General features: G+C 46.0%; 1 protein-coding gene across 1 annotated transcript in view; it reads left to right on the top strand.

The window, feature by feature from the left end:
- Positions 1-130: 130 nt before the first annotated feature.
- Positions 131-11,624, top strand: part of LOC103523564 (adiponectin receptor protein) — a gene marked incomplete at its 5' end in the record, with an annotated part of 21,348 nt that continues 9,854 nt past the window's right edge. Inside the window, 3 exon segments of the mRNA XM_008488598.3 lie at positions 131-305; positions 10,118-10,205; positions 10,299-10,416. Coding sequence (XP_008486820.2) covers positions 131-305; positions 10,118-10,205; positions 10,299-10,416 — 381 coding nt within the window.

Below are 11,624 nucleotides of genomic sequence, written 5' to 3'. Positions count from 1 at the left end.
AAAAATTCCGTTGGTCCTCATTTTTCCTGCTCTATGACTTTGAAACATCACCCAAGTAAGCGCAACTGATCTATTTCCAATCCACTCAACCCCCAACTGATCAATTTATGATTCTGATTTTTGTCACCAGGTTGCATTGCATTCATCGGGATCTCGATCTATTTCACGTACAGTGTAGACATTGAACTTAAGGAGAAGCTAGTGTTTGCTGCTTTCTTCCTGGGAGCTATTGTGTGTCTGGGCTTGTCCTTTGCGTTCCATACACTGCACTGTCACTCGGAACATGTGGGCAGACTATTCAGCAAGTAAGTTCTATTTCACGTACAGTGTAGTGTAGACATTGAACTGAAGGAGAAGCTAGTGTTTGCTGCCTTCTTCCTGGGAGCTATTGTGTGTCTGGGCTTATCCTTTGCGTTCCATACACTGCACTCTCACTCGGAACATGTGGGCAGACTATTCAGCAAGTAAGTTCTATTTCACGTACAGGGTAGGGTAGACATTGAACTGAAGGAGAAGCTAGTGTTTGCTGCCTTCTTCCTGGGAGCTATTGTGTGTCTGGGCTTATCCTTTGCGTTCCATACACTGCACTCTCACTCGGAACATGTGGGCAGACTATTCAGCAAGTAAGTTCTATTTCACGTACAGGGTAGGGTAGACATTGAACTGAAGGAGAAGCTAGTGTTTGCTGCCTTCTTCCTGGGAGCTATTGTGTGTCTGGGCTTATCCTTTGCGTTCCATACACTGCACTCTCACTCGGAACATGTGGGCAGACTATTCAGCAAGTAAGTTCTATTTCACGTACAGGGTAGGGTAGACATTGAACTGAAGGAGAAGCTAGTGTTTGCTGCCTTCTTCCTGGGAGCTATTGTGTGTCTGGGCTTATCCTTTGCGTTCCATACACTGCACTCTCACTCGGAACATGTGGGCAGACTATTCAGCAAGTAAGTTCTATTTCACGTACAGGGTAGGGTAGACATTGAACTGAAGGAGAAGCTAGTGTTTGCTGCCTTCTTCCTGGGAGCTATTGTGTGTCTGGGCTTATCCTTTGCGTTCCATACACTGCACTCTCACTCGGAACATGTGGGCAGACTATTCAGCAAGTAAGTTCTATTTCACGTACAGGGTAGGGTAGACATTGAACTGAAGGAGAAGCTAGTGTTTGCTGCCTTCTTCCTGGGAGCTATTGTGTGTCTGGGCTTATCCTTTGCGTTCCATACACTGCACTCTCACTCGGAACATGTGGGCAGACTATTCAGCAAGTAAGTTCTATTTCACGTACAGGGTAGGGTAGACATTGAACTGAAGGAGAAGCTAGTGTTTGCTGCCTTCTTCCTGGGAGCTATTGTGTGTCTGGGCTTATCCTTTGCGTTCCATACACTGCACTCTCACTCGGAACATGTGGGCAGACTATTCAGCAAGTAAGTTCTATTTCACGTACAGGGTAGGGTAGACATTGAACTGAAGGAGAAGCTAGTGTTTGCTGCCTTCTTCCTGGGAGCTATTGTGTGTCTGGGCTTATCCTTTGCGTTCCATACACTGCACTCTCACTCGGAACATGTGGGCAGACTATTCAGCAAGTAAGTTCTATTTCACGTACAGGGTAGGGTAGACATTGAACTGAAGGAGAAGCTAGTGTTTGCTGCCTTCTTCCTGGGAGCTATTGTGTGTCTGGGCTTATCCTTTGCGTTCCATACACTGCACTCTCACTCGGAACATGTGGGCAGACTATTCAGCAAGTAAGTTCTATTTCACGTACAGGGTAGGGTAGACATTGAACTGAAGGAGAAGCTAGTGTTTGCTGCCTTCTTCCTGGGAGCTATTGTGTGTCTGGGCTTATCCTTTGCGTTCCATACACTGCACTCTCACTCGGAACATGTGGGCAGACTATTCAGCAAGTAAGTTCTATTTCACGTACAGGGTAGGGTAGACATTGAACTGAAGGAGAAGCTAGTGTTTGCTGCCTTCTTCCTGGGAGCTATTGTGTGTCTGGGCTTATCCTTTGCGTTCCATACACTGCACTCTCACTCGGAACATGTGGGCAGACTATTCAGCAAGTAAGTTCTATTTCACGTACAGGGTAGGGTAGACATTGAACTGAAGGAGAAGCTAGTGTTTGCTGCCTTCTTCCTGGGAGCTATTGTGTGTCTGGGCTTATCCTTTGCGTTCCATACACTGCACTCTCACTCGGAACATGTGGGCAGACTATTCAGCAAGTAAGTTCTATTTCACGTACAGGGTAGGGTAGACATTGAACTGAAGGAGAAGCTAGTGTTTGCTGCCTTCTTCCTGGGAGCTATTGTGTGTCTGGGCTTATCCTTTGCGTTCCATACACTGCACTCTCACTCGGAACATGTGGGCAGACTATTCAGCAAGTAAGTTCTATTTCACGTACAGGGTAGGGTAGACATTGAACTGAAGGAGAAGCTAGTGTTTGCTGCCTTCTTCCTGGGAGCTATTGTGTGTCTGGGCTTATCCTTTGCGTTCCATACACTGCACTCTCACTCGGAACATGTGGGCAGACTATTCAGCAAGTAAGTTCTATTTCACGTACAGGGTAGGGTAGACATTGAACTGAAGGAGAAGCTAGTGTTTGCTGCCTTCTTCCTGGGAGCTATTGTGTGTCTGGGCTTATCCTTTGCGTTCCATACACTGCACTCTCACTCGGAACATGTGGGCAGACTATTCAGCAAGTAAGTTCTATTTCACGTACAGGGTAGGGTAGACATTGAACTGAAGGAGAAGCTAGTGTTTGCTGCCTTCTTCCTGGGAGCTATTGTGTGTCTGGGCTTATCCTTTGCGTTCCATACACTGCACTCTCACTCGGAACATGTGGGCAGACTATTCAGCAAGTAAGTTCTATTTCACGTACAGGGTAGGGTAGACATTGAACTGAAGGAGAAGCTAGTGTTTGCTGCCTTCTTCCTGGGAGCTATTGTGTGTCTGGGCTTATCCTTTGCGTTCCATACACTGCACTCTCACTCGGAACATGTGGGCAGACTATTCAGCAAGTAAGTTCTATTTCACGTACAGGGTAGGGTAGACATTGAACTGAAGGAGAAGCTAGTGTTTGCTGCCTTCTTCCTGGGAGCTATTGTGTGTCTGGGCTTATCCTTTGCGTTCCATACACTGCACTCTCACTCGGAACATGTGGGCAGACTATTCAGCAAGTAAGTTCTATTTCACGTACAGGGTAGGGTAGACATTGAACTGAAGGAGAAGCTAGTGTTTGCTGCCTTCTTCCTGGGAGCTATTGTGTGTCTGGGCTTATCCTTTGCGTTCCATACACTGCACTCTCACTCGGAACATGTGGGCAGACTATTCAGCAAGTAAGTTCTATTTCACGTACAGGGTAGGGTAGACATTGAACTGAAGGAGAAGCTAGTGTTTGCTGCCTTCTTCCTGGGAGCTATTGTGTGTCTGGGCTTATCCTTTGCGTTCCATACACTGCACTCTCACTCGGAACATGTGGGCAGACTATTCAGCAAGTAAGTTCTATTTCACGTACAGGGTAGGGTAGACATTGAACTGAAGGAGAAGCTAGTGTTTGCTGCCTTCTTCCTGGGAGCTATTGTGTGTCTGGGCTTATCCTTTGCGTTCCATACACTGCACTCTCACTCGGAACATGTGGGCAGACTATTCAGCAAGTAAGTTCTATTTCACGTACAGGGTAGGGTAGACATTGAACTGAAGGAGAAGCTAGTGTTTGCTGCCTTCTTCCTGGGAGCTATTGTGTGTCTGGGCTTATCCTTTGCGTTCCATACACTGCACTCTCACTCGGAACATGTGGGCAGACTATTCAGCAAGTAAGTTCTATTTCACGTACAGGGTAGGGTAGACATTGAACTGAAGGAGAAGCTAGTGTTTGCTGCCTTCTTCCTGGGAGCTATTGTGTGTCTGGGCTTATCCTTTGCGTTCCATACACTGCACTCTCACTCGGAACATGTGGGCAGACTATTCAGCAAGTAAGTTCTATTTCACGTACAGGGTAGGGTAGACATTGAACTGAAGGAGAAGCTAGTGTTTGCTGCCTTCTTCCTGGGAGCTATTGTGTGTCTGGGCTTATCCTTTGCGTTCCATACACTGCACTCTCACTCGGAACATGTGGGCAGACTATTCAGCAAGTAAGTTCTATTTCACGTACAGGGTAGGGTAGACATTGAACTGAAGGAGAAGCTAGTGTTTGCTGCCTTCTTCCTGGGAGCTATTGTGTGTCTGGGCTTATCCTTTGCGTTCCATACACTGCACTCTCACTCGGAACATGTGGGCAGACTATTCAGCAAGTAAGTTCTATTTCACGTACAGGGTAGGGTAGACATTGAACTGAAGGAGAAGCTAGTGTTTGCTGCCTTCTTCCTGGGAGCTATTGTGTGTCTGGGCTTATCCTTTGCGTTCCATACACTGCACTCTCACTCGGAACATGTGGGCAGACTATTCAGCAAGTAAGTTCTATTTCACGTACAGGGTAGGGTAGACATTGAACTGAAGGAGAAGCTAGTGTTTGCTGCCTTCTTCCTGGGAGCTATTGTGTGTCTGGGCTTATCCTTTGCGTTCCATACACTGCACTCTCACTCGGAACATGTGGGCAGACTATTCAGCAAGTAAGTTCTATTTCACGTACAGGGTAGGGTAGACATTGAACTGAAGGAGAAGCTAGTGTTTGCTGCCTTCTTCCTGGGAGCTATTGTGTGTCTGGGCTTATCCTTTGCGTTCCATACACTGCACTCTCACTCGGAACATGTGGGCAGACTATTCAGCAAGTAAGTTCTATTTCACGTACAGGGTAGGGTAGACATTGAACTGAAGGAGAAGCTAGTGTTTGCTGCCTTCTTCCTGGGAGCTATTGTGTGTCTGGGCTTATCCTTTGCGTTCCATACACTGCACTCTCACTCGGAACATGTGGGCAGACTATTCAGCAAGTAAGTTCTATTTCACGTACAGGGTAGGGTAGACATTGAACTGAAGGAGAAGCTAGTGTTTGCTGCCTTCTTCCTGGGAGCTATTGTGTGTCTGGGCTTATCCTTTGCGTTCCATACACTGCACTCTCACTCGGAACATGTGGGCAGACTATTCAGCAAGTAAGTTCTATTTCACGTACAGGGTAGGGTAGACATTGAACTGAAGGAGAAGCTAGTGTTTGCTGCCTTCTTCCTGGGAGCTATTGTGTGTCTGGGCTTATCCTTTGCGTTCCATACACTGCACTCTCACTCGGAACATGTGGGCAGACTATTCAGCAAGTAAGTTCTATTTCACGTACAGGGTAGGGTAGACATTGAACTGAAGGAGAAGCTAGTGTTTGCTGCCTTCTTCCTGGGAGCTATTGTGTGTCTGGGCTTATCCTTTGCGTTCCATACACTGCACTCTCACTCGGAACATGTGGGCAGACTATTCAGCAAGTAAGTTCTATTTCACGTACAGGGTAGGGTAGACATTGAACTGAAGGAGAAGCTAGTGTTTGCTGCCTTCTTCCTGGGAGCTATTGTGTGTCTGGGCTTATCCTTTGCGTTCCATACACTGCACTCTCACTCGGAACATGTGGGCAGACTATTCAGCAAGTAAGTTCTATTTCACGTACAGGGTAGGGTAGACATTGAACTGAAGGAGAAGCTAGTGTTTGCTGCCTTCTTCCTGGGAGCTATTGTGTGTCTGGGCTTATCCTTTGCGTTCCATACACTGCACTCTCACTCGGAACATGTGGGCAGACTATTCAGCAAGTAAGTTCTATTTCACGTACAGGGTAGGGTAGACATTGAACTGAAGGAGAAGCTAGTGTTTGCTGCCTTCTTCCTGGGAGCTATTGTGTGTCTGGGCTTATCCTTTGCGTTCCATACACTGCACTCTCACTCGGAACATGTGGGCAGACTATTCAGCAAGTAAGTTCTATTTCACGTACAGGGTAGGGTAGACATTGAACTGAAGGAGAAGCTAGTGTTTGCTGCCTTCTTCCTGGGAGCTATTGTGTGTCTGGGCTTATCCTTTGCGTTCCATACACTGCACTCTCACTCGGAACATGTGGGCAGACTATTCAGCAAGTAAGTTCTATTTCACGTACAGGGTAGGGTAGACATTGAACTGAAGGAGAAGCTAGTGTTTGCTGCCTTCTTCCTGGGAGCTATTGTGTGTCTGGGCTTATCCTTTGCGTTCCATACACTGCACTCTCACTCGGAACATGTGGGCAGACTATTCAGCAAGTAAGTTCTATTTCACGTACAGGGTAGGGTAGACATTGAACTGAAGGAGAAGCTAGTGTTTGCTGCCTTCTTCCTGGGAGCTATTGTGTGTCTGGGCTTATCCTTTGCGTTCCATACACTGCACTCTCACTCGGAACATGTGGGCAGACTATTCAGCAAGTAAGTTCTATTTCACGTACAGGGTAGGGTAGACATTGAACTGAAGGAGAAGCTAGTGTTTGCTGCCTTCTTCCTGGGAGCTATTGTGTGTCTGGGCTTATCCTTTGCGTTCCATACACTGCACTCTCACTCGGAACATGTGGGCAGACTATTCAGCAAGTAAGTTCTATTTCACGTACAGGGTAGGGTAGACATTGAACTGAAGGAGAAGCTAGTGTTTGCTGCCTTCTTCCTGGGAGCTATTGTGTGTCTGGGCTTATCCTTTGCGTTCCATACACTGCACTCTCACTCGGAACATGTGGGCAGACTATTCAGCAAGTAAGTTCTATTTCACGTACAGGGTAGGGTAGACATTGAACTGAAGGAGAAGCTAGTGTTTGCTGCCTTCTTCCTGGGAGCTATTGTGTGTCTGGGCTTATCCTTTGCGTTCCATACACTGCACTCTCACTCGGAACATGTGGGCAGACTATTCAGCAAGTAAGTTCTATTTCACGTACAGGGTAGGGTAGACATTGAACTGAAGGAGAAGCTAGTGTTTGCTGCCTTCTTCCTGGGAGCTATTGTGTGTCTGGGCTTATCCTTTGCGTTCCATACACTGCACTCTCACTCGGAACATGTGGGCAGACTATTCAGCAAGTAAGTTCTATTTCACGTACAGGGTAGGGTAGACATTGAACTGAAGGAGAAGCTAGTGTTTGCTGCCTTCTTCCTGGGAGCTATTGTGTGTCTGGGCTTATCCTTTGCGTTCCATACACTGCACTCTCACTCGGAACATGTGGGCAGACTATTCAGCAAGTAAGTTCTATTTCACGTACAGGGTAGGGTAGACATTGAACTGAAGGAGAAGCTAGTGTTTGCTGCCTTCTTCCTGGGAGCTATTGTGTGTCTGGGCTTATCCTTTGCGTTCCATACACTGCACTCTCACTCGGAACATGTGGGCAGACTATTCAGCAAGTAAGTTCTATTTCACGTACAGGGTAGGGTAGACATTGAACTGAAGGAGAAGCTAGTGTTTGCTGCCTTCTTCCTGGGAGCTATTGTGTGTCTGGGCTTATCCTTTGCGTTCCATACACTGCACTCTCACTCGGAACATGTGGGCAGACTATTCAGCAAGTAAGTTCTATTTCACGTACAGGGTAGGGTAGACATTGAACTGAAGGAGAAGCTAGTGTTTGCTGCCTTCTTCCTGGGAGCTATTGTGTGTCTGGGCTTATCCTTTGCGTTCCATACACTGCACTCTCACTCGGAACATGTGGGCAGACTATTCAGCAAGTAAGTTCTATTTCACGTACAGGGTAGGGTAGACATTGAACTGAAGGAGAAGCTAGTGTTTGCTGCCTTCTTCCTGGGAGCTATTGTGTGTCTGGGCTTATCCTTTGCGTTCCATACACTGCACTCTCACTCGGAACATGTGGGCAGACTATTCAGCAAGTAAGTTCTATTTCACGTACAGGGTAGGGTAGACATTGAACTGAAGGAGAAGCTAGTGTTTGCTGCCTTCTTCCTGGGAGCTATTGTGTGTCTGGGCTTATCCTTTGCGTTCCATACACTGCACTCTCACTCGGAACATGTGGGCAGACTATTCAGCAAGTAAGTTCTATTTCACGTACAGGGTAGGGTAGACATTGAACTGAAGGAGAAGCTAGTGTTTGCTGCCTTCTTCCTGGGAGCTATTGTGTGTCTGGGCTTATCCTTTGCGTTCCATACACTGCACTCTCACTCGGAACATGTGGGCAGACTATTCAGCAAGTAAGTTCTATTTCACGTACAGGGTAGGGTAGACATTGAACTGAAGGAGAAGCTAGTGTTTGCTGCCTTCTTCCTGGGAGCTATTGTGTGTCTGGGCTTATCCTTTGCGTTCCATACACTGCACTCTCACTCGGAACATGTGGGCAGACTATTCAGCAAGTAAGTTCTATTTCACGTACAGGGTAGGGTAGACATTGAACTGAAGGAGAAGCTAGTGTTTGCTGCCTTCTTCCTGGGAGCTATTGTGTGTCTGGGCTTATCCTTTGCGTTCCATACACTGCACTCTCACTCGGAACATGTGGGCAGACTATTCAGCAAGTAAGTTCTATTTCACGTACAGGGTAGGGTAGACATTGAACTGAAGGAGAAGCTAGTGTTTGCTGCCTTCTTCCTGGGAGCTATTGTGTGTCTGGGCTTATCCTTTGCGTTCCATACACTGCACTCTCACTCGGAACATGTGGGCAGACTATTCAGCAAGTAAGTTCTATTTCACGTACAGGGTAGGGTAGACATTGAACTGAAGGAGAAGCTAGTGTTTGCTGCCTTCTTCCTGGGAGCTATTGTGTGTCTGGGCTTATCCTTTGCGTTCCATACACTGCACTCTCACTCGGAACATGTGGGCAGACTATTCAGCAAGTAAGTTCTATTTCACGTACAGGGTAGGGTAGACATTGAACTGAAGGAGAAGCTAGTGTTTGCTGCCTTCTTCCTGGGAGCTATTGTGTGTCTGGGCTTATCCTTTGCGTTCCATACACTGCACTCTCACTCGGAACATGTGGGCAGACTATTCAGCAAGTAAGTTCTATTTCACGTACAGGGTAGGGTAGACATTGAACTGAAGGAGAAGCTAGTGTTTGCTGCCTTCTTCCTGGGAGCTATTGTGTGTCTGGGCTTATCCTTTGCGTTCCATACACTGCACTCTCACTCGGAACATGTGGGCAGACTATTCAGCAAGTAAGTTCTATTTCACGTACAGGGTAGGGTAGACATTGAACTGAAGGAGAAGCTAGTGTTTGCTGCCTTCTTCCTGGGAGCTATTGTGTGTCTGGGCTTATCCTTTGCGTTCCATACACTGCACTCTCACTCGGAACATGTGGGCAGACTATTCAGCAAGTAAGTTCTATTTCACGTACAGGGTAGGGTAGACATTGAACTGAAGGAGAAGCTAGTGTTTGCTGCCTTCTTCCTGGGAGCTATTGTGTGTCTGGGCTTATCCTTTGCGTTCCATACACTGCACTCTCACTCGGAACATGTGGGCAGACTATTCAGCAAGTAAGTTCTATTTCACGTACAGGGTAGGGTAGACATTGAACTGAAGGAGAAGCTAGTGTTTGCTGCCTTCTTCCTGGGAGCTATTGTGTGTCTGGGCTTATCCTTTGCGTTCCATACACTGCACTCTCACTCGGAACATGTGGGCAGACTATTCAGCAAGTAAGTTCTATTTCACGTACAGGGTAGGGTAGACATTGAACTGAAGGAGAAGCTAGTGTTTGCTGCCTTCTTCCTGGGAGCTATTGTGTGTCTGGGCTTATCCTTTGCGTTCCATACACTGCACTCTCACTCGGAACATGTGGGCAGACTATTCAGCAAGTAAGTTCTATTTCACGTACAGGGTAGGGTAGACATTGAACTGAAGGAGAAGCTAGTGTTTGCTGCCTTCTTCCTGGGAGCTATTGTGTGTCTGGGCTTATCCTTTGCGTTCCATACACTGCACTCTCACTCGGAACATGTGGGCAGACTATTCAGCAAGTAAGTTCTATTTCACGTACAGGGTAGGGTAGACATTGAACTGAAGGAGAAGCTAGTGTTTGCTGCCTTCTTCCTGGGAGCTATTGTGTGTCTGGGCTTATCCTTTGCGTTCCATACACTGCACTCTCTGTAGTTATTATTAACATTGTCATGTTTTCATTTCAGACTGGACTACTGTGGTATAGCATTGCTTATCATGGGCTCATTTGTTCCTTGGTTATACTATGGGTTCTAGTGTAGTTATTATTAACATTGTCATGTTTTCATTTCAGGCTGGACTACTGTGGTATAGCACTGCTTATCATGGGCTCATTTGTTCCTTGGTTATACTATGGGTTCTACTGTAGTTTCCTCTCTAAGGTGATCTATCTGACATCTGTAGTCATACTGGGAGCAGCCTCTATCATAGTATCTCTGACCAAACAGTTCAGTGCTGGACTACTCCTATCTAAGGTGATCTATCTGACATCTGTAGTCATACTGGGAGCAGCCTCTATCATAGTATCTCTGACCAAACAGTTCAGTGCGCCCAACTATAGACCTCTGCGAGCTGGAGTATTCATGAGTTTTGGTAAGTAGAAATGATTTTTTTTTTTAAGATGAGTGTTCCACCGCCGTTTTTATTTCGTAGCAATGAAAGAACTGCTACATTAGACGCATGTGGCCTGTGTCGTAGCATGCCCATCCCGTAGTATGCCTCTCATCAGATGGGCGAGAAGAGACACAATCCACAATAATAGTAGTAGCCTACTGCTGGAGTAAAGGGACTTATCAGTCCTATGCGAGCAGTATAAATAAGCATATAGGTAGGTACCTACATAGGTAGGTATAGATAGGTACCTACATAGGCAGGTACCTACATAGGCAGGTACCTACATAGGTAGGTACCTAGTACCTACGTAGGTAGTGTTTACATAAAGTGGAACTTTGAGTAGGGATGTTTGGTATGTGGAGATCATATTATTCTTCTCGATCGAAATAAATGTGCCAGCCTACTTAGCTTAGTTGGTAGTGCGTCTGCCTTGTAAGCGCTAGGCCGCGGGTTCGATTCCCGCCCAGGGCGGATTTTATCCTGATGAGATAATGTTCGTTCTCGGAACGGCTGGCTTTCTCCTATCCTGTCTTCCTTCTCTCTTCGAATTCGGGACGATAAGACCATAGCAGTTACAGTTCACTCTGTCAAACCCCTTAAAAAAAATGTACATGTACGAAAAAGTAACTACTTGAATAAGTGCATGATAAAAAAATGGAATGAAAATATCTAAATTTGAAAATAGGTATAAGTACCTAAGCTGATATTGAAAAATAGTGATAACAAAATGCGTAGATAGATACCTATTCGATCTATTTGAGCCCCTAACCCAAATCCCTATGGTAATAAGCCCACAGCGCGTCGTACGATATTGGTAGATGACATCATCACGGGAGTACAGTGTTGTCGCTACGTATGATATCGGCGTGCTTGAGACTCTCATGTTCCAAGAGCTGTATCTCACGATCTAGTGAACGCATTTTCTTCGTTATAGTCTCAATATTTTTTTTAATTTTCATAGTTTTTTCTGAGATAATAAAAAAAAATCATGAGAATCACCAATCCCAGTTTTATCCACGCTGGACGTTTCTCAACTTCAAATACTTCAATGACAATTCCGTGCAAATTTAAATTTTACACATTTTTTTTTTAGTTTTACAAGCGGTGTTTAGGTGTTAACGTACTCTTTTTGTGCTCTCCGACACAACAACTAAAAAAGTCACCAGCCTCACGGTGTCTTTTTTTTT

Source organism: Diaphorina citri, unplaced genomic scaffold, assembly GCF_000475195.1.
Source record: "Diaphorina citri unplaced genomic scaffold, Diaci psyllid genome assembly version 1.1 scaffold26850, whole genome shotgun sequence".
Classification (NCBI taxonomy): Eukaryota; Metazoa; Arthropoda; class Insecta; order Hemiptera; family Psyllidae; genus Diaphorina; species Diaphorina citri.
Note: the sequence above shows the minus strand (reverse complement) of the source record. Positions and strands in the feature narration are given on the sequence as shown.